General features: G+C 54.5%; 1 protein-coding gene across 8 annotated transcripts in view; it reads right to left on the bottom strand.

The window, feature by feature from the left end:
- Positions 1–6,927: 6,927 nt before the first annotated feature.
- Positions 6,928–23,952, bottom strand: part of CTNNA1 (catenin alpha 1) — a 187,718-nt gene continuing 170,693 nt past the window's right edge. For 4 of the 8 annotated variants that reach the window (XM_003123988.7, XM_085014742.1, XM_085014741.1 and 1 more), the window contains 7 exons: positions 16,953–17,153; positions 16,333–16,484; positions 11,689–11,799; positions 10,369–10,550; positions 10,174–10,279; positions 8,805–8,939; positions 6,928–8,039 (listed from right to left, as the gene is read on the bottom strand). In XM_003123988.7, coding sequence (XP_003124036.3) covers positions 7,752–8,039; positions 8,805–8,939; positions 10,174–10,279; positions 10,369–10,550; positions 11,689–11,799; positions 16,333–16,484; positions 16,953–17,153 — 1,175 coding nt within the window. In that variant the 3' untranslated portion in view covers positions 6,928–7,751. Of the gene's footprint in view, positions 8,040–8,804; positions 8,940–10,173; positions 10,280–10,368; positions 10,551–11,688; positions 11,800–16,332; positions 16,485–16,952; positions 17,154–21,960; positions 23,515–23,952 lie in introns of those variants that run through there. The other 4 variants (XR_014838850.1, XR_014838852.1, XR_014838851.1 and 1 more) reach the window with 3 other exon arrangements.

The following is a 23,952-nucleotide window of genomic DNA, read 5'->3' as shown; positions in this document are numbered from 1 at the left end:
TTAAAAATTGATAATTGGGTTACATCAAAATTAGAGAAAGAATACTATTAAACTAAAGAAAAGGACAAGGCACAAACAAAACACCTTGCAGATTACCCATCGGACAAATGATGTGTATCCAGAATATAAAAAAAAAAAAACAACCTCAAAACTCATCAACAACAACAAAAAAATAGTTAACCGGGAATTTCCATTGTGGCTCAATGGAAACGAATCCAACTAGCATCCACGAGGATGCGGGTTTGTTCCCTGGCCTTGCTCAGTGGGTTAAGGATCTGGCCTTGCCGTGAGCTGGGGTGTAGGCTGTCAGCTGCAGCTCCTCTTAGACCCCTACCCTGGGAGCTTCCACCCGAGGGTGCAGCCCTAAAAAAAAACAAAAACAAAAAAAAAACACGATTTTTAAACAAATAGGCAAAGAATTTGAGAAGCCATTTCACCAAAAAAGATATACTAAATGACAGATAAGCAAGTGAAAAGAGGCTCGGCCTCATTAGTTGGTAGGAAAATGCAAATTAAAACCACCACAAATCACGACTAGACATCTATTCAAGTGGCTAAAGGGAGAAAACAGACGACCCAACCACACCACGTGCTGGAGAGGTTGCGGCGCGGCCGGGGCCGCCGTGGGAACGCAGACGGGGGTACAGCCCCTGTGGAAGGCGGCTGGGGAGTTTCCTATGAAGTTCAGCACAAACTCAGCACCCAGCATCCCAGTCTCACTCCCGGGGCTTTACCTACGCAAGATACTGAAATCTGTTTACACGAAAACTTGAACACTTATATCCACTTGATGTGTAAACGAAAACAAAACCGAAAAAACCTAGAAACCATTAAAATGTCCCTCATCTGGGGGCGGAGAGACCGGTGTGGCCCACGCCCCCCCCTGCGCCTCAGCCCAGGAACAGACTGCGGGTTCCCCCCGCAAACACATGCGTCTCGGGCATCCTGCTGATTCAAAGGCTCAAGTTCGCTTCTGTCTGTGATGTTCTGGAAAAGGCAGAGCTATAGGGAGAGAGTTTTGTCATGTCTTTGGGGTAACACGGGAACCTTGGGGCAGGGGTGTTGGAACTGTTGGGTATCTTGATGTGGTTGTGGTCACGCAACTCTGTGCCCGTGTTACAACTCAGAATCCCGCACCAAAAAGAGTGGATTTTACTCCACGTAAATTTACAACTAACTTTTTTGAAGGTAATAAATACTCCAAATTGTTCCTAATTACATTTGCCTGTGGTCTGTGCTCCTGAGATGACTTCCGTCTTTCGCATCTGGTGGTGGAAACGCCAACTGTGCCCCAAGGTCTGTTCCCAGCTCCACCTTCAGGACCCCACGCAGCGGGTGGGCCTGGAGAGTTGACGTGGGGGGTGTTGACACCGTGGGAATTGGGAAATGCTCCCAATCAAGGCTTAATGTATTGTTTTGTTGATTGTCTAGACTTAAGAACGTGATGAAGAAAATGTTAATGCCATTAAAGTATGGCAGCTATAGATAGCACAGAAAATCGAGGAAGTTGTCCTGCAGTATTTGACAGCTATTATCTGATTCAGCAAAATGTCACTCACTGACAAGCGAAATTCCCACATCTATGTCTGCTGTTTCACTTCTTTACTTCGTAAAGAAAATATCAGCCAACATTCATGTCAGAACCAGACCCATTGGTCAGGTGCAAGCATAGGCTGGCTCTGGATGCGAGATTTCAGCAAAAAATCAAAGAAAATCACAATAGCCAAGGCATGGAAACAACCTAAATGCCCATTGACAGATGAATGGATCAGGAAGATGTGGTGCATATATACAATGGAGTACTACTCAGCCATAAAAAAGAACAAAATAATGCCATTTGCAGCAACATGGATGGAACTAGAGACTTTCATACTGAGTGAAGTCAGAAAGAGAAAGTCAAATACCACATACTATCACTTATATGTGGAGTCTAAAATATGGCACAAATGATCTACGTATAAAACAGAGAAGATCATGGACATGGAGGAGACTGCCAGGGACAGGGGGAGGGACTGGGATGGACTGGGAGTCTCGGGTTGGTAGATGAAGACTCTTGCATTTGGAGTGGACAGGCAATGAGATCCTATGGTCTAGCACAGGGAACTATATTTTATATTTCTTCGATTTTTTCCTTTTGTTTTTTATTTTTTTATCCAGGAAACTATATTTTAATCACTTGTGTTGGAACATGATGGAGGATAATGTGAGAAAAAGAATGTATATATATGTATGACTGGCTCACTTTGCTGTACAGCAGAAATGGTCAGAACATTGTAAATCAATCATAATAAAATTTAAAAAAATCAATGAAAACCTTCAGTGGAATTTAAGCTATGTGGAATTTAGAGTAAAGAATACTGCTTTTTTTTTTGTTTTTGTTTTCTTTTTTTTTCTTTTTTTCATTTTAGGGCCACCCCGGTGGCATATGGAGGTTCCCAGGCTAAGGGTCAAATCAGAGCTACAGCCACTGGCCTGCACCATAGCCACAGACAGGCCAGATCAGGGCTGTATCTACAAACTACACCATAGCTCATGGCAATGCGGGATCCTTAACCCACTGAGCGAGGCCAGGGATCGAACTGCATCCTCAGTGGTTCGTTACCACTGAGCCACAACGAGGACTCCTCTGCATATTTTGCTATTTACGAAATGTGCGCTACAATTACTCTACAGGAGTAAAATGTATAACAAAATAGATGTTTATATATGCAATACCCCCCCCCGGCCCCCCACCTCCAGCTGCTTGTTGCTCATTATCTGGCTCAGGAATCATCAGAGACGAGGCGGAGAAGAGGAGCAAGGCCAGAGGCCTGGACCAGCTCAACATGAGGAGGCAAGAGAAAGAGCTGGTACGAGAGTGTGCAGGTGGGACATGTGACAGGGAGGGCGGGAGTGGCCGCTGCAGCCTTGGCTACAAGGAGGACTGGATGAGTTTCAGGGGGTGGTGCAGACAGGGTCCAAACCCTCACCCGAGGAGCTTGGAATAAGGGGAGGGCGCATCTCTTTGTTAAACCCCAGGAGCTATGAACACGTTTTGTGTGCTGATGGGAATGATGCCGGGGGGGGGGGGGGGGGGGGCAGAAGACAGGGCAGAATTGAGGGGGAGCCCTTGGGGGCAGGAGGAGGATCCCTGCCCCGACAGGTCCTGGGGGCCCGAGGGAGCGGAGGGGATGGTGGGGACCTGGGGCCTTTAAAGGGACTGGACCTCGAGGCTGGGAGGAGGGCCCGGTGGCTTGCGGGCCGAGGGGGCTCCACGCCGAGCCCGTCCCCTCGGCTGTAAAGCTGAGGGGCAGGAAGAGCGCCGCCGCCTCCCAGGTTGTGCAGGTGAGACGGAGAGACGCAGGGAAGCGCCTGCCGGGGCCCTGGCCTGCGGGAGGGGACGCTGAGCCTGAGCGAGGCTGCAGAGGGGAGGTGGGGCCTTCGGAAGGGGCTGCGGGAGGCGCTGCAGGGCCCTTCGCAGGGCACGGGGTGGGCAGCTGGGCTGTGCCCACCTTGAGGGTGGGTCGTGGCCAGAGCAGGTGTGAGGGGCAGCCAGGCCCGAGGCCACCGAGGAGGTGCCGCCAAGGGTCGTGGCTGCCCGGACTGAGAAGCAAAAAGCCTCAGGATGCTGACGGGAGACTCTTAGCGGAGGCCAAGGGGCCGGAGAAAATCCCCAAGGACACGGCGAGGCAGGTCTCCTTCTGGCTCAGCCCAGGCCGCCCCGCTTCAGATCCTGCTGCGGGCGGAGGAGCGCCTCGCGACGTCTGGGCAAGGCTTCTGGTGGCTCCTCGGTGTCCTGCTTTCCGCCTTCCGGTATCTGCTGGTAGACTGGTTTGAAGCCATGGATCATTCCCGGGGTTCAACAGCTATTTCTTCCGCCTGTGTCAGACCCGCTGCTGGGCGATAGGGTGACCCAAGACCAAGCTCTTTCCCAGAGGAACGTGGGACAGTCCCGTGAGGGCCGCGCTGTGACACCACGCGCCGGGGCCCGGCAGCCTGAGCTGAGCCCGGGGTCAGTGTTTCCCCGGAGGTACCAGGGATGATTATAGGTAATACTTGAACCAACATTTACTAAAATTGTTATTTGAATATATAGTAGAAAAAATAGCAAACATGATTTCATAGGTGTTGTTGAAGAGGAGGCGAAGCTTTAAAAAAATGTTAGTATTTTTAAGTAACTAATGGTATGAAGGTTGGGCTGGCAACGTGATGACCAGAACGTATAAGTGATGGACTCTCAGGGCGAGCACAGGTCATCCCAGGAACTGCCACCAGGGGGCAGCGTGGGTGCAGAGGGCAGGGTCACAGAGGCAGGCGCTGGGGAGCCCCAGACAGGGCTGTAGACAAAGGCTCTGCTCTTGAGAAACGTTTTTGGAAGCTTCCTTTGCGTTGGGTGGAGAGTGGATGCTGGAGGCGGAGGGAGGAGGGCAGTCCAGGGGAGCAGCGGGGCTGGCCTCCGCTAAGAGAAGTGGATGGGCTGAGCGGGAGCTGGACCGGATGGGGACCTGGCACCGGGGTGCAGGACTGCAGGACATCAGCAGATGGGTGAAGCAGCTGGGGAGAGACGTGGATCCGAAGCCTGGAAGAGAGCTTTGGACTGTGAGAAACTGATAGCAGCAAAAGCCATGTGGATGTGCCAAGTGGCAGCACAGACCCTGAGTCACCAGGAGGGGCCAAGGAAAGGGAGGCCTGTAGCTATGGGCCTGGTCCCATGAGGGGCCCTGGGACAGCCAGGCACCGTGTCCTGGGCCTTGGAGAGCTTGCGATTTCAAGGACTCTCATCCCTGTGAAGCTTGCAACAGAAACAAATGGATGTGTAAATCGTTCAAAGCTATGAACCAGGGCATGTAAGTATTTATCAGAGGTGGTCTTTTGTTTTTTTTTGTCTTTTTAGGGCTGCACCCGCGGCATATGGAGGTTCCCAGGCTAGGGGTTGAATTGGAGCTGCAATTGCAGGCATATGCCACAGCCATAGCAACGCCAGAGCTGAGCCGCGTCGGCAACCCACACCACAGCTCACAGCAACGCCGGATCCTTAACCCACTGAGTGGGGCCAGGGATGGAACCCTTGTCCTCATGGATCCTAGTCGGGTCTGTTACCACTGAGCCACAGTGGGAACTCCCAATGTACTGTTTTTGTTCAATCCCTACTGCCTCAGTACTACTGTCACTTTCTCATCCAAGCTGTGTCTGGTACCTACACCATAGCAATGCCAGCTCCTTAACCCACTGAGCGAGGCCAGGGATGGAACCTGCGTTCTCACGGATTCACTACTGCTCAGCCACAACGGGAAATCCCAAGGTGGTCTTTCTGATGAGGGGCCTCTTGACAAGATCCCTGTCCTGAGACGTAACAGGGGTCCTGGGGAAAGTGGAACCCCAAGTGCAAAGGGTGAATGACAAAGAGCCGTGGGAAGAAAGGCCAGAGACAGCAAGATGCCATATTTACTTGGCTTTTACCAAGGGACAAGGAAGCCACTGGAAGGTCTGAGCGAATGACAGTGACTCGTGTTGTTTTCGGGGGTTTGTGGCTTCCGTGAGGAACAGGATGAGCACAGACGTCTGGCAGCAGGGAGGTTCCTGCAATGGTCCACGTACGAATGACCGTGGGAGCCGCCTCCTGCCAAGGGCGGTGTCCTCTGCCACCGCGGACCCTTGTCGGCCCCCGTCACCAACAGAACACCGAGAGGATGGACGGCAGAGCACTTTCAAGAGGAGGTTTTTAAAAACCTAGCTTCCATCTGGTTGCTGTTCTCCTGGCCCAGGCACTCCGCGGGGAGCCAGCGGCCCGCCGAGCGGCTCCTCGGGAAGAGGCCCAATCCCAGGCCTGCTACCAGCGGCCGCGTGGAGGAGCCCGGAAGCGGCTCTCCAGCTCCTCAAGCCTTCAGCGACCCAGCCTGGGAGGCCCTGAGGCAGAACCTCCCACTCGGCAGCTCTGGGATCCCTGGGCTTCGGCATGGGTGAGGTGGCGTTTGTTATCGCAGCTGCTAAGCTTTAGCACAGCTGGTTACACGGTGATAGGAACCGAGAGAGGGACGCGGGGCTTCGACCACATGATGGCAGCCGGAGCCGGGGAGGAGGTGGACCCGGGCTTCGTTTTAAAGGAAGACCCCGTGCAGCTCCCGTTTGAGATCGTGGGACATCACCCAGGTGGCAGGCAGGAGGCAGGCATTTAGCCAAGGGCAGTTCTGGCGAAGCCGGCCCTCGGATGCTGACTCGGACCCAGGAGGGAGCAGAACCAGATAAGAGGCCCAGGGACCGGGTCCTGGGGCAGCTCGCCCGGGAAGAGGGGAAGGAGCGCCCGGGGAGGGCGGCGGGACACCGGAGCGGGGGCTCGGGGTGCTGGGCGGGAGCGCTCAGGAGGCGGGCGTGTCTCCCGGACCCTGGTGCAGTGAGGACAGCGGGACGGAGGCGAGCCCAGCGCGCAGTGTGGACGGGAGCCCACGGCCGGGCAGAGAGCTGACCGAAGGGCAGGGGGACGTGGAGCAGAGGAGCCACAGCCTCCAGGAGCTCCGAGGGGAGCTCTGCTTCAGGTGGGATGTTGGCTAGAAAGGGACGTGGGTTGTGGCGGTTTCGCATTTCTCAGCCATTATCCTGCTGCGGTTGGCAGCTGATAGGGATGATTCGGAGGAGGGGGTGACATCCAGAGAGACGTCAGTGATGCCTCTGAGGCTGCGACCTGCACCGGGAGGACAAGGACACGGACGTGTGAATTCCTGCAGTGAGCACAGCCCTCCCTGCTGGGCTGGCGCGGAAGCTCTAAGGCCAAGCAGCCCTCAGCTGCTCTGCCTGGAGCTACGGGCAGAGGCTCCTCGCCCGGCAACAAGGCCGGGGAAAGAGGGGCGGCCGGAGGGCCCCTCACCCCCGGTGCTGTGAGCAAATGCACAGATGCTGAATGTAAAACTCGATTCTACTAGAAGGCAAAGAAAAGGACTCTGTCCCTTTAGATCTGGTTTCATAGTGGACTTTATTGGGAAAAGTTAGTGTAAAAAACAAATTCATAAAATTTAAATAAGGCAGTCGAATTATACCCTATAGCTAGAGCAATCGCTACGGTGATCACAAAGAAGCCGAGTCTATGTTACTGCCCAAGCAAACACGCGTTTGCCAGGCCTCTGCCGCAAGCCCAAGGCAAGAAACTCTGCAATTATTAGAAGTGAGCCCAAGGAGGAATTTGCACTGGAAGCTGAAGAAGGGGGGGAAAGCGTGTTCTGATCATGGCATCGCAACGGTCTAGCCTGAAAAGAGCAACGTTAGTCGTGACCTGCAGCGAGCGCACACAGGGGCTGTAACCACGTCTTCGCGTCATCACCGTTCTTCCCGATACAGCTATGTCCTACTGAGTTTCGTGGGGTCTGTCCCTCTAAAGACCTTTCTGGGAATGTTCATTTTCCAGGGCCGCCTTCTAAGACGCCCAGGCCGCTTGCTCTGGGTCGCCTCTGGTCACGTACCACCAGCCACCCTGCCCGAAGCAGCGAAGGCCCCTCCCTGAAGCCAGGCCCCTGCGATCAACGCCTGATGCTGCCGCCGCCAGGACGACGGACGGGCGCGTCGACTTGGTCAACAGTGTTACCAACAGGTGAGTGTGGGAGTCTCTTTGGTTAAGAACTTTGACGGAAGCTTGTAAAAAAGACAGAGCTGGATACGTGCTCCTCAATTCTAAAAGGACTTCTGATCAACTTAAACACAAGACTGTCCCTGTCCCTAACATTCAGCCGCCTGCCTGCGTCCCCGGGACGCCCAGAGCAGGGGGCCGCCCGCAGCCGCCGGCCTCAGATGCTGTCCATGGCTTTGAACTCGCTGAGGGCCTGCACGGGGTTCACGTGCTTCTTCTGCGAGGCCCTCTTAATCTTGGTCTGGGTCTCGTCCTGCTTCTCTCTCTTCACCAAGGGCTTCTTCTCGGGCGCCTTCATCTTCCAGGACACGGCGGGGAGGTTGAGGGAGGCCATGCCCTGGGACTTCTGGTACTTGGTGGAGGCCACGTAGGAGGCCTTCACCGTCTGCACCACGGCGTTCATCAGGTTCTTGGCGGCCTGGATCAGGGACATGGCGCTGTCCACCTAGAGGGCACAGCAGGGAGGAGCCGTGAGCGCGGGCGGCCCGGGGCCCGGCCGCAGCGCCCCCCGCTGCTGCTGGGACCCGACGCCCGCAGGTGCCTGTGCTGCGGCTGGCGAGCGGGGGGAGGCCTGAGAAAAGCTCGCGGACCGTTAGCTCACTGCCCCCTCAACCGCATGATTCCCTGGGGGCGCGGGCTCTGCTGCAGGCGCGGGGGTGGCGGCGGCAGCACTGGAACCGCAAGCACCGGCAACAGCCCTGCCTCGCGACAGAAAGCCCACGGTCAGGGCCCGGGGGTGTCCCCGCTCAGAGCCTCTGCCTTACTGCTCCCCAGGGACGGGGCATCTCAGTTGTAGCAGGTGCACACGTGCTGAGTACGTGTGAAAGGCAACGCCGTGGGGTCCTTAGCAGAAGCCACAGGGAATCAGTGGAGGGAGGCGTTTCTCCTGCCCAAGGTGACAAGGGGTCCAGACCTGTGACGCGGTAGACAGACCCAGGAGGAGACGCTACCGGCACACCTGGAGGATGGGGAAGGTTCGAGGAAACCTATCTGCGTGACCTCGGCAATTTCTCAAAGGGTTCCATTTCTCTCGGAGGGAAGAAAAGTGAGGAAGCTACAAGCACTTTCTCCCAGGGAGCGGCCCGCACAGGCCGCGCTCAGCAGAGCTGCGGTTCTGCAGGGAGCGGCCCGGAGCAGCCCTTGGCCTCCGAGGACCGAGAGGAAACTCGCCGGCAGGGCCCACGCATGACTCTTCCCAGATGGAACTTACCCCGGAGACGACCAGCTCCCCGCCCAGGTTCTGCACCTCGGCCTTGACTTTGCTGCAGATGTTGAGCTGGTGGCAGTAGAGGGCGATGCGCTGCAGGTAGGCCAGCAGGTCCTGCTTACAGGCCGAGTCCGGGCACTGCGGGAGAGCGGGCTCAGCACCAGGCCCCCGGCCCCCCCACCCCCACCCCCACCCCGCCGGCTATTTCTCAGAGGCCCCGCGTGCTCCTGGCTGGAACAGAGGGCCAGAGCCAGGAGTCACCCCAGGACCCAGGGCCGTGACTGCCGGGGCTACCCTCAGCAAGGCTGCTTCTGGAGAAAAGGCAGCGCCCTGGGGCTGCCTGAGACCGTCCCCGCAGCTCCTCAATGACCCCCACTGTAGCCACCTAATGACACGAGAGTCACTTCAGGCCACGACAGAGAATGTGAGTGGCTCAGAGCACACAGCACGTGGGGGCCGGGAGGGCCTGCCCCGTCCCGGGAAAGCGCTGTCTTGCTACCAGAGCTCAGGGCCAGCTTAGGAGGGCCCCCCACAGAAGGAGGGGTGCACCCCCTCCTGGGAGGCTGGGGAGCAGGGAGGGCGAGAGTGGTTCAATTAAGCCTGCAGCCCCTGCGGGAGAGCGAGGACTTGATTCTGAGCAGGGCAGCGCCACAGCTCATTCAATGATTGCGCAGAAAGACGGCGCTGGCCCCCGAGTGGAGATGGGGCGAGGAGGGGGGTGCCCCGTGACTCCGTGTGGCCAGGGGAAGCGGGGGCTCAGTACTGGATTATTAGAACAAAGAGGGCAGTGGAGGACCCGCTGTACTGCAAGCTGAGCTGAGCCACAGCGTCTCTGACCACATTGGAAGCATGAGGGGAATGTACGGTGGCCTCTCCAGGACAGAGGAACATGCTGCTCTGAAGAATGAAGGGGCCAAGGCTGGGTGGCTGAGCACGGAGACATCTGTCCCCAGGTGGGCACATCAGCCTTCCAAAGCACCAGCCAAAAGGGCTCCTGATTTTTACGTGACACAAAGCCACAGAGGCTCTCCTACACCTGGTTTCAGTGTATTATTAGGACCTGCCCAGAGTGTCTCCTGAAGCCAAATGAGAGCCATAAACACCAGCAGAGGGTGGTCTGAGCAGTCGTGTCCACCAAGGACTGCGGGGCCCAGGCACCTGCTCCAGATGAGCTTTAACGCAAACTGGGCCTGCCTTATAAGACGAGTCGGAGGAGGAAGAGGAATTGAGAAATCCTTACAACGACGCTGATACAGAACCGAGCTGGGTGGCAGGTTAGGAGCAGTGCTTCATGAGAAAACACTGTTACCCCCACTGGGCTGCCTGAGCCCCAGGATGAACCCGGAGGCCCACGGGCCAGCCCGTCACTCACGTGGTCTGCGATGGTACGGCCGAGCTTATCCATCCGGGATCCTGCCTCGGCAATCTTCTTGGCGGCGCTGATCACGTCGGATGTGTTTTTGAGCGGTCCTTTACCTCTGGAGCAAGCGGACAAGGAGGGCTGTAGCACCCGAAGCCCCCGCCCCGTGGGGGGGGGGGGAAGGGGGGGCTGGGCTGCTGGGCTCACCGGGTGAAGTCCGTCATCTCCATCATGATCATGCACATCTGCTTGGCCAGCACGATGATGTCGTTACCGCTGTCGTCCCACTTGGACACTTCGGCGTCCAGCTTGCTCTTTTCTTCCTGGAAGCTGGCCACCTGTTCCGCGATCTTCGCTTTTTGCTCCTGGGGAAGCTGAGCCATGATCGCCTAAAATCAGAAGCACAGAAAGCTCTTACATAAAGAGAAGATGAAGTTCCCACAGTGCATTAGGCAAGAATATTTCCACCAAGCGATCTATGACACAGGTAGGATAATGCTGTAATAGCTTTCATTTTGCTCAAAGGGCCATTTCTTCTCATTTTGTGCAGAAGTTTAGAGCAGCCTGAATTGCCGACCCCCTTTGAAGACCGAGCTGTAGCGTGGATCAAGACAGGGATGAGGGCAGAAGGCCCAGGCCGAGCCTCACCATCAACCTGCACAGGGACACAACCTGCTTTGCTTAATGCTTTAGAAGTGTCACCCTGCCTCCTGTCGTGGGGAGAAGACGAGGACTCGTGTCCCTGGCAGGCCCTGAAGGGCCCTTCCTGTGGCCCAGTCCACCTCCAGCTTTTCAAGGTGACCTGGAAGTAGTTTTGGAACGTACACTTTACAGAAGGAAAGTGGGCACAAGAGAAGCTGCTGCCGAGGGAGCATTTTAGGGACGTGAGAGGCCACCTAGAGCTCATGGCAGCAGCACCCGGAGGCCGGCTGCGCAGCCCCAGCCCCAGCCCCAGCCTCAGGCCCTGTGTTCCTCCCTCTCCAGTCCGCTTCCCGAATGCTCAGGGCCGGGGCGGGGTGGGGGCTTAAGGCAGGGAGGTACCGCTTTTCCAGAATGATTTCTAAAGGGTGAAAAAAGACTCCTTAGAAATATTTCTTGGCATCCTCCCAAAAACATAAATGCAACCGATTGAAGACATAATGACTTAAGTGAACGCAGTGGCGCTGGATTTCGTGAATGCGCTACTGTGTTGTTTTTCACCCATGAATAATTAAATAGTTCATGCCCGTGGTATCACTGAGATAGGCAAAGAGAGCCACCTTTTTTCGACTTTTTTAACAAACGCTGCATTGACCAGATCCCGGGGCTTTCGGGACCCAGGGCCCCTCGTACACCAAAGCCCAGGGCACCGCGAGGAGGCCCATATGCTCCTGCCCTGCTTCCAGCTGGGGAAACATTTCGGAGGAACCCCCAGGTTAACCGCAGAGGACAAGAACTATGTTCTCGACAGTGAGTTTCCTAGAAAAAAAAAGGCCAGACGCGAGAGGAGTGGGAAGGTCTGCAGGCCGAGGCGAAGCGGGGCCTCACCCGGGCACTCTGGCCGGCGATCAGCTGGTCGTCCTCTGTCTGGACACTGGTCCTGCTGCGGACATCGAAGTCTTCCGTCTCGAAGTCCGAGTCGTCCAGCTCCTCAGGGGTCTGCCACCAGACAGAAAACACAGTGAAGCACAAGCCTGGGCCTCCAGCCGCCCCGAGCCTCTGGGTCCACAGCCCCAGGGCCCAACAGACGGAGAGCCAGGATTTCCTGCAGGATATCACGGCGGAGGAACATCACGTTAAAACGGCTCAGTGTTCGTCTGAGAGCCTGCCTCACTGACCACGAGCCAGGCGGCCCCTTCAACGAGCAGCAGCAACGGCACCAGGCCGCCGCTTCCCAAAGGACCCAGGGGTCCTTTACCGCAGTGAGGGCTGCAAGTGCTGCCAGGGCATCCAGACTCTGCTTGACAAAGCTTTGCGGTTCGAAATGGACTTCGCCAAGGCCTGCACCTTAAGACAAAGGTGAGACGCGTCCTGGGTGGAAAAGCTACTGGAGTAAAACACAAGTGTTTCCTACAGCATTAAGCAGACCCTTATTCTAACTTTCCCACTTTACGATAAAAAAGAAAACTAAATGAACTAATAGTGGGCCTTCTTACAGGGTAGCAAATGCTGCTTTGAGGGGTAAAAATAGACAATGTATTTTCACGCACTGACTTTATCTAAGGCCCAGAGCGAACCTGGCGGCTACGGCCCGAGGAAACACCAAGGGGACTGACGGCCGGCCCTACCTCTGCTTTAACTGTGAAATAAAATTCGCATGTTGTGCATCCTCCAGCCGCTCCTGATTAGCTGCTGACTTGAAACATAATGTCATCTTCTGGAAGTTATCAGCCGCAGGGCAGCAGGCAGAACAGCTGGGGCTGGCTCTTGGCCCAGCCGGCCGGCCTGTGACAGGAGGGCAGCGAGGCGAGTCCCTCATCTGCACCAGGACCCAGTCCAAGCCCAGCCCAGGCCTCGCTGTGAGGCTCAAACGAGAAGCCGTGGGAGGAAGCTCTGAAACCGCCAGGGGTATGCTGGGTTTGTCCCTCCCTCACTGAAGGGGAGGACAGTGGGGGTCTTGCGAGGCACCAGTGTGGATGCCAGAGCCTGGAGTTGTGTTGCCATGGGCCATTTAAATTTTTTTTTTTTTTGTACCCACAGCCTGGGCCAAGGATTGAACCTCTACTACAGCTGTGACAGTGCTGAACCCTTAAGCACTAGGCCACCAGGGAACTCCTGCCCTTGGCCACTTTAATCCGGGGTCCCCGACACCTTCAGCCTCTGAGTGCTCCAAGGGGAGCCTCCTAACACAAGCTCCACCTCCCCACCTTTCTGGACGGCCCGTCACAGACCCACGAAAACCAAACATCTCCTCTTCATTCACTGATTACGTGTCTGCCAGCCACTCTTCTGGGCCGTGGAGGTACAAAATAGAACAGACAAAACCCCCTGCTCTCACATGTATTCCAATGGGAGACATGACCAACGCAATAAGGGGAATTGCAAGACATCAAGGCAAGTGATCAGCGCGATCAAGCAGCAGGAAGACCGTCGTTTTATACGGGTGCTCAGGAAAGGTTGAGTGAGATGGAGACGCTGGCCCCAGACTTGAAGACGGTGAAGGTGGGAGCACAGGAGGGGGTCACCCACACGAAGCCTGGAGCCGGGTCTGCCGGGGAAGTGGACGACAGCAAAGGCCGTTCACGGCCCTCGCGTGGCAGGGTCAGCTGGAGCCCTGGGATCCCAGGAAGGCATAGCGGGAGGTGAGGGACAGAGGTGACAGGCTCCGCTCCTGGCAGGCCTCGTGGGCCAGGGTAAGGACGGAGGGCCGGGGTAAGGACGAAGGGACAGGCAGCCGTCGGAGAGGACTGAGCATTCTGGGTGCTTGGCGGCGGGGGAGACTGCCCGACCCAGGGCTGCGGATGTGGAGCCTGGCTGAGAAGCAACTGCATGAAGCCAGGGAGAGATGCCGGCGGCCTGGAGCAGGGCAGGAATAGTGTCTCGAGTCTCTATTGACGGTGAGGTAGACCCAGTAAGACTTGCAGAGAGATGAGATTCAGGGTATGAGGCAAAAAGCAGAATCAAAGGTGAAGCCAAGGTTGGGGCTGAGCAAGTGGAAGACAGAGCTGCCAGCAGGTGCTGTGAGCAGCCTGGGTGGCGAGACAGGAGCTTGGTCTGATGCGTGAAGCGGGGTGGGGTGGGCGGGCAGGGTGGCAGGTGAACCAGGGGCACAGCAGAGTCGACCGCTTGCTGGTCTCTCCCGCCTTTATGCACCAAGGGAACGAGCACAGTCAGATGCTGAGACGACAAGTGACAAGGGGTCCTGGCAAAGAGACAGCAGGAGGGTGGCCAGGTTTCTCACAGTCGCAGAAACGGTGGCGTGTGTGTGTGTGTGTGTGTGTGTGTGTGCGCGCGCCCCGGAGGAAGGGGCTGGAGGAAATGGGCTGAGGATGGCCGCTGCCAGCACGGGGACATCCACGGTGAGGGGAGGAGGCAGGGGACATGGGCACAGGCGTGGCAGGAGCAGACGTGCACACTGCTCAGCAGCCCTAGTGAGAGGGCCCCACAGCTGGCCAGGGAGGCTGGGGCACAGGTGGGCAAGTGCCAGCAGGCCGCTGCCCTGGGCACCCAGGGCCCCCTGGCAATGCCGGGTGCGGCGGCCCCGCTCAAGATAGCTGCACTTGTGTGCGCCAGGCCCCATTAGGGCTGCATTTTGCACGGCAAGTAAGAGGAAGTAAGGGGTCAGAGGAGAGACCACGGACGAACCACAGCCTGCGAGCTGAAAAGGCCTGAGGCAGGACTTGAGGGGCAGAGGGAGGGGTGCAAGTGGGGAGGGCCAACCCACTGCACACTGGGATGACGCCGAGGATGCGGGATGCACAGTGCCGGAGGGAGGGAGGGAGGGAGGTGACCGGGGGGCATCCTGACAGACACGGGGAGGATGAAGTACCGGCGGTGACAAGGACCAGCCAAGACCAGACAGGGGAGGTTGAGGTCAGGCCCGGACCTGGGGACACTGAGAGCGCTGGGGCTGGAAGGAGGATTCCTGAATTAAGCAGGACAGCGAGGGAGACCTGACCTGGGATGCTGCCGACCAGCCTTGTCCTTGCTCCGGGCCCTCCCAGCTTCTATCTCGCCAGGCTGGCCGGGGCCGCTGCGGTCCTCATGCTCCGGCACAGCACTGAGGACGCAAGAAACAGCTTCCACATGCCAGGCCACCTCCGCTAAACCATCGACACCAGCAGCCGAGCCTCAGCGAGCTGCGAACCACTCAGAGTCACAGGGTGAGGCTCCCCACAAGCCGACCCGCTTCCCCAGAATGGGGCCCGGGGCTGCGCGGGCCTCCTGGGGTGTGCGCGGGGCCAGCTCTGAGCCCCCAAAGGCGCTAACTTCAGGCAGCCAACACCTCCTCGTGGCCATTCCTGTTGCCTCTGTTCTCTCCGTGTCTACAGCCTGCAAAGAACTCGGGGAGACAGCGCTGTGTCTTCCTCCCACTGGCACTTGCCACTCCTCCACTGAGAACTGGCCCCTGGATCTAACCTCTCACCCCCTGCCCGGCCGGCCTCGCAGCAGCAGAGATGGGGAAACCTCAAGGCTCCCCCCGCCAGCCCGTCCGGGTGCCCTGGACCTGCCGCAACAGCCTGCGGCCAACCAGGCAGTCCTGGGCCTGTCTCTTTGGTCCTAACCCCAAAAGGAGGGCGGTCGGGCCTGGGAGTTTCCAGAGCGGGGGTGAGCAGCAGGGCAGAAACCCTGCCCGCCACGGGAGGGGTGAAGAGCAAACCCACGAAGGGATGAGGGGATCTGGCCCCGCCGGACCAGATGGGCAGCACGGAGGAGCAAGTGGCGCCGCACTCCGGCTGCCGGCTCTGCGGCGAACGCAGCTGGCCCGGGCCTGGGGCACATCCAGGTGACCCGCGAGAGCTCTGCACAGGCCTGGCCCTCAGCTGCCAGAGCAACACGCTCGCTCAAAAATACGAGAGGGACCAAGTGCAACAGAAGGGCAGCGGCGAGTCCCAGCCCAGCAGGCTGGGAATGACGACAGAGGCACCGGTGGCTTCTCCAAACCCCTTTGTTCATGCCGCCCCCGAGGAGGCCCTGGACCTACCCTCAGACGGTGAGAATGCTGCTGTCCCAGGGCAGCCGCAGTTCCGTCCAGCTCTGGTGAGAGGGCGCCCCCCAGGCCCCGAGCTGCGAGCATCGCCAGGGGCCAGCACAGCCCCTCCGCCCTGCCCTCAACCCCCGCGGGTCTAACTTGCTGCCCGCCACCCCCTGTGGACAGTGGGGTGTTTCATGCCAGGAACACCTTCGACCCACGTCAAGGAAACATTCCCTTCTCTGCATGAGCTGAAGAGACTTGATTTTCTCTTAATTTCCCTCCAACTCAGAGGCCTCATATGTGTGGTGAGTGTTTGCCCTCAAGTAAATTATCAAGGCCAACTCTTAACTGGCATCCCTTCTCAGCCCAAGGTTGGACGCTAACTTGCCACAAAGAGTCATTTGAGACAAGGTAATTAAACATATCTCCTCCTAACAGCTTTCAGATTCATGGTTTTAATACACTGCCACCGCATCTGCCGAGCTCCAGAATGATGCACCGCTCGAGTCCGGCAGACGAGAGGAAGCTGTGAGGACACCCGCCACGCAGCCACTCACCCTGATCATCAGCACCGCTTTCCTGATGTCGCGGATGCCATCGTACACCAGGCGCGAGGCGTCGATAAACTCGTTCTCATCCATGGGCTGGGCCGGGTCCGAGCTGAGGGCTTCCACGGCCGCTTCTACTTGCTCGGTAAAACGTGGCATGACTGCAGAGAAGAAGAGAGCGTGGCGGGTCTGCCGGCCCCGCAGACGCCGTCATTCTAGAGCCCCCCGAAAGCCCTCAGTCGCCAGAGCGAGGCGGGGCGTGGTGAGGAGCCCCGCTTCCACCTGCGCACGAAGGATTTACGGAGCCCGGACAGTAAACGCCGCCTTTTGCACACACTCAAGTCATCTTGCCTCTGCTAGATTCTGTGAGTGCAGGATCTCAATGGCAGAGAACTTACACCGGGGTGAACTGGAGGCCTCGCTGGCCTGCCCCCTCCTTCAGTTAGTGGGTTCACTAAGAGGAAATGTAACTCAGACGGTCACCTTACACTCGCGAGTTCAGAATCTCATCCCGAGCCCGAGCTGAGTCCTGGGCTCCGACTCGCCGGTCCCGGGGCCTGGCCTGGCAGGGGGCCTGGCCGCTGGGCACTGTGTGTCGGGAGCAGGGGTACAGGAGGGAGACCCCGCACCTGTGTTGGAGAGCAGCTTGGTGGCTTCCAGCACCTTCTCTGTGTAGACCCCTGGCTCATAGTTGTCCATCTCCGAGGTGACTACGTGAATGACGCGGGCGGCCCGGCCGCGAATGGCACCGGCTGTGCGGTCCAGACCATCCACGTCTTTCTCCTGGAGAGCGATGACGCACTTGTTCACGTCTTCCAAGATGTGATTCTCTGAGGAACAAACCAAAATGCCGAATGAGGGAGGAGGCTGGAAGGGGACAAGTGGAAGGTGGCATCTATCACTCAGAGTGCTCACTCTGCGCCGGCTGCCGTGCCAGGAACTTGACGTGTGTCATTTCACTGAAGTGACCGGTTAACTGGGGGCTAACTGTCCCACAGACACTCGACCTATATTTTAACCTCCAAGAATAACAATCTTCATTCCAGATTTAAGAGAGAGAGACAGAGGTGCCCGTCTTCAAGGCACAGTTGTTCTGTACGCCTGGCAGAAATTCAGGTGACGGCACCCTTACTAACTTCCCTTTCTCTTAAATATCTCACCGATTTTATCCCAAAGTCTACATCAGAAGAAAAGGTTCACTGTAAGGCCTGCATCTCCCAGTCCCCTGCCCCTCCCTCTGGCAGATGCCAACGGGACTCAGAGAAGCTACCCAGATGCCAGGATGGCTCTTGAACAGCAGTCAGTCCTGGACAGCAAGCTGAGGCCTCTTCTGCAAGGCGCGGAGGGAGCCCATCTGAGGCAAAAATACTCGGTAACCCACTCAAGGGATGCAGGTGGGTCTGCTGTGACATTTGAAGAGACCCTTGAACCCTGTTCAGCTGGTAAGTGGCTCCCACCAGTCACAGAACTGCATCTGCAGGATGCATCCAGACTACTTTTCCTCGGACTTCCCGTTGCGGCTCACAACAAAACTCTCTTTCCCCAAAGCAAACAGCTTGACACTGGGTACTAGGAACCCCAGAGGAGGAGTGTGCTTCAACCTCATCTAAAATACCAAAGTGGAAGCCACCAAAATGTCTAAGAGCAGAGTGGGTAATAAATTACAGCCTACACAGCCATTCAAATGGACGAGGTCCATCTATCTGTAGGGCCAACCCCGAATGGGCAGGCAATGCTCTCAGACCAGCAGACAGCCTGAGTGACAGGGCTGCCCAGGCTCCGTGAGGACGGTGGGTGGCCATTGCCTTGCTGCCTGGAAAGGCGCTTTCTTCCAGACATAAGAACTCGGAGAAGCAGTGTCTATTAAACACGCCCATGTCCTTAAACCCAAAGAGTACCTGGCACAACGAGTGAAGCACCAGAACAAACACGGCAATGGAATCTGTTTAAAAAACACATCTGGTGGCCAACAAGCACATGAAAAAATGCCCAACATCACTGATTATCAGAGAAATGCAAATCAAAACTACAAGGTACCACCACACACCAGTCAGAATGGCCATCATTAATAAGTCCACAAATAACAAATGCTGGAGAGAATGTGGAGAAAAGGGAACCCTCCTGCACTGGTGGTGGGAATGTAAACTGGTACAACCACAATGGAGAACAGTATGGAGGTACCTCAGAACACTAACTATAGAACCACCATATGACCCAGCCATCCCACTCCTGGGCATATATCCAGACAAAACTTGCCTTGAAAAAGATACATGCACCCCTATGTTCACTGCAGCACTATTCACAACAGCCAAGACACGGAATCAACAGATGACTGGATTAAGAAGATGTGGCACATATACACAGTGGAATACTACTCAGCCATAAAAAGAACAAAATAATGCCATTTGCAGCAACATGGGTGGAACCAGAGACTCTCACACTAAGTGAAAGACAGACAAATACCATATGATATCACTTACATCTGGAATCTAATATACAGCACAAATGAACCTACCTATAGAAAAAAAATAAACTCATGGACATGGAGAACATACTTCTGGTTGCCAAGGGGGAAGGGGAGGGAGTGGGATGGACAGGGAGTCTGGGGTTAATAGATGCAAACTATTGCATTTGGAATGGATGAGTAATGAGACCCTGCTGCATGGCACTGGGAACTATGTCTAGTCACTTATGATGGGGCATGATGATGTGAGAAAAAGAATGTATGCATGTATGTGTGACTGGGTCACCGTGCTGTGCAGTAGAAAATTGACAAAACGTTGTAAACCAACTATAATGGAAAAAATAAACATCATTTTAAAAATACAAAAAAAGAAACGCATCTGGGAGTTCCTGTTGTGGCTCAGTGGGTTAAGACCCTGCCTAGTATCCATGAGGATGAAGGTTCAATCCCTGGCCTCACTCAGTGGGTTAAGGATCTGGCAGTGCCACAAGCTGCCGCCATGGCCAGCGGTACAGCTCCGATTCAACCCCTAGCCTAGGAACTTCCATAGGCTGTGGGTGGGGCCCTAAAAATACAGGGGGGGAAAAAAAAAAAAAAAAAAACCACGTCTCATCATTTCTTTGCCACCCCTGATTACCCCAGGCTTTGGCATGTCATCCTCCAGGACAGGCTCCTGATGTAAAACCCTCCAAAAGCCATTACCCTTCATTCAGAGCCTCTGCTAACACACTCAGTCAAATTATATATGACAGTGTCGGAAGGGCGAAAACAATAAACTTAACCTCTTGAGAGACCCCAAACCAGAGAGCCGTCATGATGCTATGTGCTCTCATCGGAAGGGACCCGGAAGCAAGGGGGATTTAGTGGATCTAGCAAAGAAGAGCACCACCTCAATGCCTGCCTTTGGGCTCCAAGCTCTCCTGAAAGCTCTAGGAATGAGGGCCTCCACGTTGTAGGTTCCAGGAGACCTCAGGCAGGGACTTAGACCTATAAACCTGAACACACGTTTACATCTGATCCAGCAGCTGCACTCCCTGGCATTTATTCAAAGGAGTTGAAAACTTACATCCACATGAAAACCTGCAAAACTGTGGAATGTCCAGACGGTGGAATATTGTTCAGCACTTAAGAAAAGTGCTACCAAGCTATGAAATGACATGGAGGAAGCTTAAATGCCTTATTACTAAGCGAAAGAAGCCTGTCTGAAAAGGCTACATATATACTCTATGATTCCAGCTATATGACATTCTGGAGAAGACAAAGCTATGGAGACAGTAAACAGATCAGGGGTTGCCAGGGGCTGCGGTGGGGAGGGGTGCAGAGATGGAGGGAGCGGAGGATTTTTAGGGCAGGGAAACTACTCTCTATTACACTCTCATGACGGGTGTATTTATCCAAACCCGAGAAATGTAGAGCACCAAGGATGAAGAGCAAAGTTCATTGCGGACTTTGGGGATGTAGGTTTGTCAGTTGTAACACACATGCTACTCTGGTGGGGGATGCTGGTAGTGGGCAGAGGCTGTGCTTGTGTGGAGCCAGGATGTAGATGGAAAATCTCTTTACATCCCTCTGAAGTTTGCTGTGAACCTAAAATTGCTTTAAAAGTCTTCCTGACATAGTGTCTGTGAGGATGTGGGTTTGATCCCTGGCCATGCTCAGCAGGTTAAGGATTAGGCATTGCCATGAGCTGTGGTGTAGGTCGCAGACACGCTTCAGATCCCGTGTTACTGTGGCTGTGGCGTAGGCCAGCAGCTGCAACTCCAATTCGACCCCTAGCCTGGAAGCTTCCATATGCCACAGGTGAGGCCCTAAAAAGAGGGAAATAAATAAATAAATAAAAATGGGAGTTCCCTGGTGGCCCAGTGTTTAAAGATCAAGTGTTGTCACTGCTGTGGCCCAGGTTCAACCCCTGGTCTGGGAACTTCTGTGTGCTGTGGGCCCAGCCAAAAAAATAAAAATTTTTAAAAAAGAAAAATCAAAATTAACATCTTTGGAGTTTCCATTGTGGCTCAGCAGGTTAAGAATCTGAACAGTAGCCATGAAGATGTGGGTTTGATCCATGGCCTCGCTCAGTGGGACAAGGATCCGGTGTTGCCGCTAGCGCTGGCACAGGTTGCAGATGTGCCTTGGATTTGGCACTGCTGTGGCATAGGCCAGCAGCTGCAGCTCTGATTCAAACCCTAGACCAGGAACTTTCTTTTTTTTTTTTTTTTTTTTGTCTTTTTGTCTTTTGTTGTTGTTGCTATTTCTTGGGCCGCTCCCGCGGCACATGGAAGTTCCTGGGCTAGGGGTCTAATCGGAGCTGTAGCCACCGGCCTACACCAGAGCCACAGCAACGCGGGATCCGAGTCGTGTCTGCGACCTACACCACAGCTCACGGCAACGCCGGATCGTTAACCCACTGAGCAAGGGCAGGGACCGAACCCGCAACCTCATGGTTCCTAGTCGGATTCGTTAACCACTGCGCCACGACGGGAACTCCCCACGAACTTTCATATGCCATAGGTATAGCCCTAAAAAGAAAAAGAAAAAAAAAAAAAATGTTTCCAGGGAAAGCCTGGAAGAATATATCGTAAGAATTTCTATTACACAAGGGAAAAAATGAATTGCCACAAGACAACTAAGAAGACCATATTTTAGTTTCTATTAATTCAAAAATTAGGAGGCTTGCTAGAGTTATACACCATGGCACTATTATTGAAAGAGGAAACGTATTAAACTTTTTACATAAAACAATTTTAAGGAGACTATGTGAACCAGTTGTAAGAATACGTGGATTTAGAATCTATCAGAAATATCCTTTTTTTTTTCTTTTTGGCTGCATCTGGGGCAAGTCGAAATTCACAGGCCAGGGATCTAATCTGCACCAGTGACAATGCCAGATCCTTAACCCACTGGACCACCCAGGAACTATAGGAATAACCTTTTTTTTTTCTTGGCACTTGCGGCATATGGAAATTCCTGGACTAGGAGTCGAGTTGAAGCTGCAGCAGCTGCCTATGCTACAGCCACAGCAACACCAGATCCAAGAAGCCACATGTGCAACCTATGTTGCAGCTGGCAGCAACACTGGATGCTTAACCCACTGAGTAAAGGCCAGGGTAGAACCTGTATCCTCATGGATACTACTTGGGTTTGTTTCCGCTGAGCTACAACAGGAACTACAGAAATAATTTATTTATTTACTTATTTGCCTCTTTTTTAGGGCTGAACCTGTAGCATATGGAGGTTCCCAGATGAGGGGTCAAATGGGAGCTACAGCTGCCGGTCTACACCACAGCCACGGCCACGCCGGATCCGAGCCGCGTCTGTGACCTACACCCCAGTTCATGGCAACGCCGGATCCTTAACCCACTGAGTGAAAGGCCGAGGTTCAAACCTGCAATCTCATGGTTCCTAGTCAGATTTGTTTCCTCTGCACCATGACAGGAACTCCCAGAAATAACTTTTATATACAAACTCTCTACATACTAATTTAAACTAAACAGACTAGTGCCTACCACACTAGGCCTAAGGTTAAAAACTGCTGCTTTTACTAAATCTAGCACAGTATCTGGGCATGAGAGAGGGGGTGGAAAGGCATCAACAGACAAGATGTTGCTGACTGAACCCGGAACCAGCGTTCGTTCCCATCCCTGATTCCGGACACAGCAGCCTCAGAACTGCCACACTTGGGAAGGGAGGCACATTGCAGAAGCAAGAAAGCAGAACTTTTTTTTTGTTCATTGAACAAAGTGGCCCAAACTTCCACCAAGGATTTGTCTCAGTGAGTACGATTTTAAAAAAATCAATGTAGATTTTCTTGATTTCATATTCATTTTCTTCCAGGTAAATCCAACCCAGGGAAGGGCTTGCCATTCTCCAGCCAAGGAAGCCTTCTATTTCAGAAAGCTGCCTCAAACAACATCCTCTACCCTCCCGCCCTCTCTGCCCTTGAGCCCTAAGGGAGAAGGGAGGCCCTCCCACCCCCCAGGCATGTTGCAGACACGGGAGGCAGAGGCGCCCACACTCACCACCCAGAAGTTCCTTTAGCTGTAACTGAATTTCCAAGCGAACTCAGCATGAGTCCATGAAGACACTACCCATCTGTACCCCATTAGCAATTCTGATCGTTTAAAACCCCACGCATACAGCAGTCTAACTCCAGGGGATGTTATGGGCACAACTGCACCGAGGATCACCTTTCTAGGAGTGTCTCCGTGGCTCTACCCCGTCCATCCAACAGCCACATGGTCACCTACTGAGGAGATGGAGGGGCCACAAATCTCTTAGCCAGCCTCCTCTTAGATGGTTTGCTTGAAGCGAATATTCTCATTCAGGCATTGTGGCAAACATCTGTGTACACACCCCTGGGGAAATTTCTAGCAATGGGATTACTAAATCAAAAGGCACAAATGTATGAGGAGATGTATGAGGCCCAACTGCCCTCCAGGAACCAAGCCAACTGGCCTTCTCCAGAAAGCCTGCCTGAACTCATTCCTCAGTCCACGAGCTCTACTGAACTCCCTCTGCTCTGGGCTTCTTCATTGGTGCAGCCTTATGTAGACAGGAGAGATAAAAATATTAATACTTGGAGTTTCCGTCATGGCGCAGTGGTTAATGAATCCGACTAGGAACCATGAGGTTGCGGGTTTGATCCCAGACCTTGCTCAGTGGGGTACGGATCCGGCGTTGCTGTGAGCTGTGGTGTAGGTTGCAGATGTGGCTCGGATCCCGTGTTGCTGTGGCTGTGGTGTAGGCCGGCAACTACAGCTCCGATTCAACCCCTAGCCTGGGAACCTTCATAGGCTGCAGGAGCGGCCCTAGAAAAGGCAAAAAGACAAAAATAAATAAATAAATAAATAAATAATAATACTTGATAGAGAAAACCTGCTTCAATGTTATGGACAGATGCTGACTGCCTGATGTTTAACTGACCCTATAGTAGCCATTAAAAAAAAAAAATCACTATTAATTGCTGTGGAAACCAGGCCCAGAAGTACCGAGAGACTTGCCCAAGGTCACACAGCTGGGGGCGTTGCATGGGCATTAGAAATCAAACTCACTCCACTATTTCCTTACCTTCACTTTTATATTCTGTGATTAAACACATGAATAAAAATTAGGTACAAAATCCTTTTATTTACATCAGACCAAATTACTTGGGTGCACCTGACACTTAATGA

The sequence above is a fragment of the Sus scrofa genome, chromosome 2 (assembly GCF_054392235.1).
Source record: "Sus scrofa isolate SSC_HxYL_T2T_F1_AM1 chromosome 2, Sscrofa_HxYL_maternal_Yorkshire_Landrace_v2.0, whole genome shotgun sequence".
Lineage (NCBI taxonomy): Eukaryota > Metazoa > Chordata > Mammalia > Artiodactyla > Suidae > Sus > Sus scrofa.
This window is presented reverse-complemented; position numbering and strand designations above follow the sequence as displayed.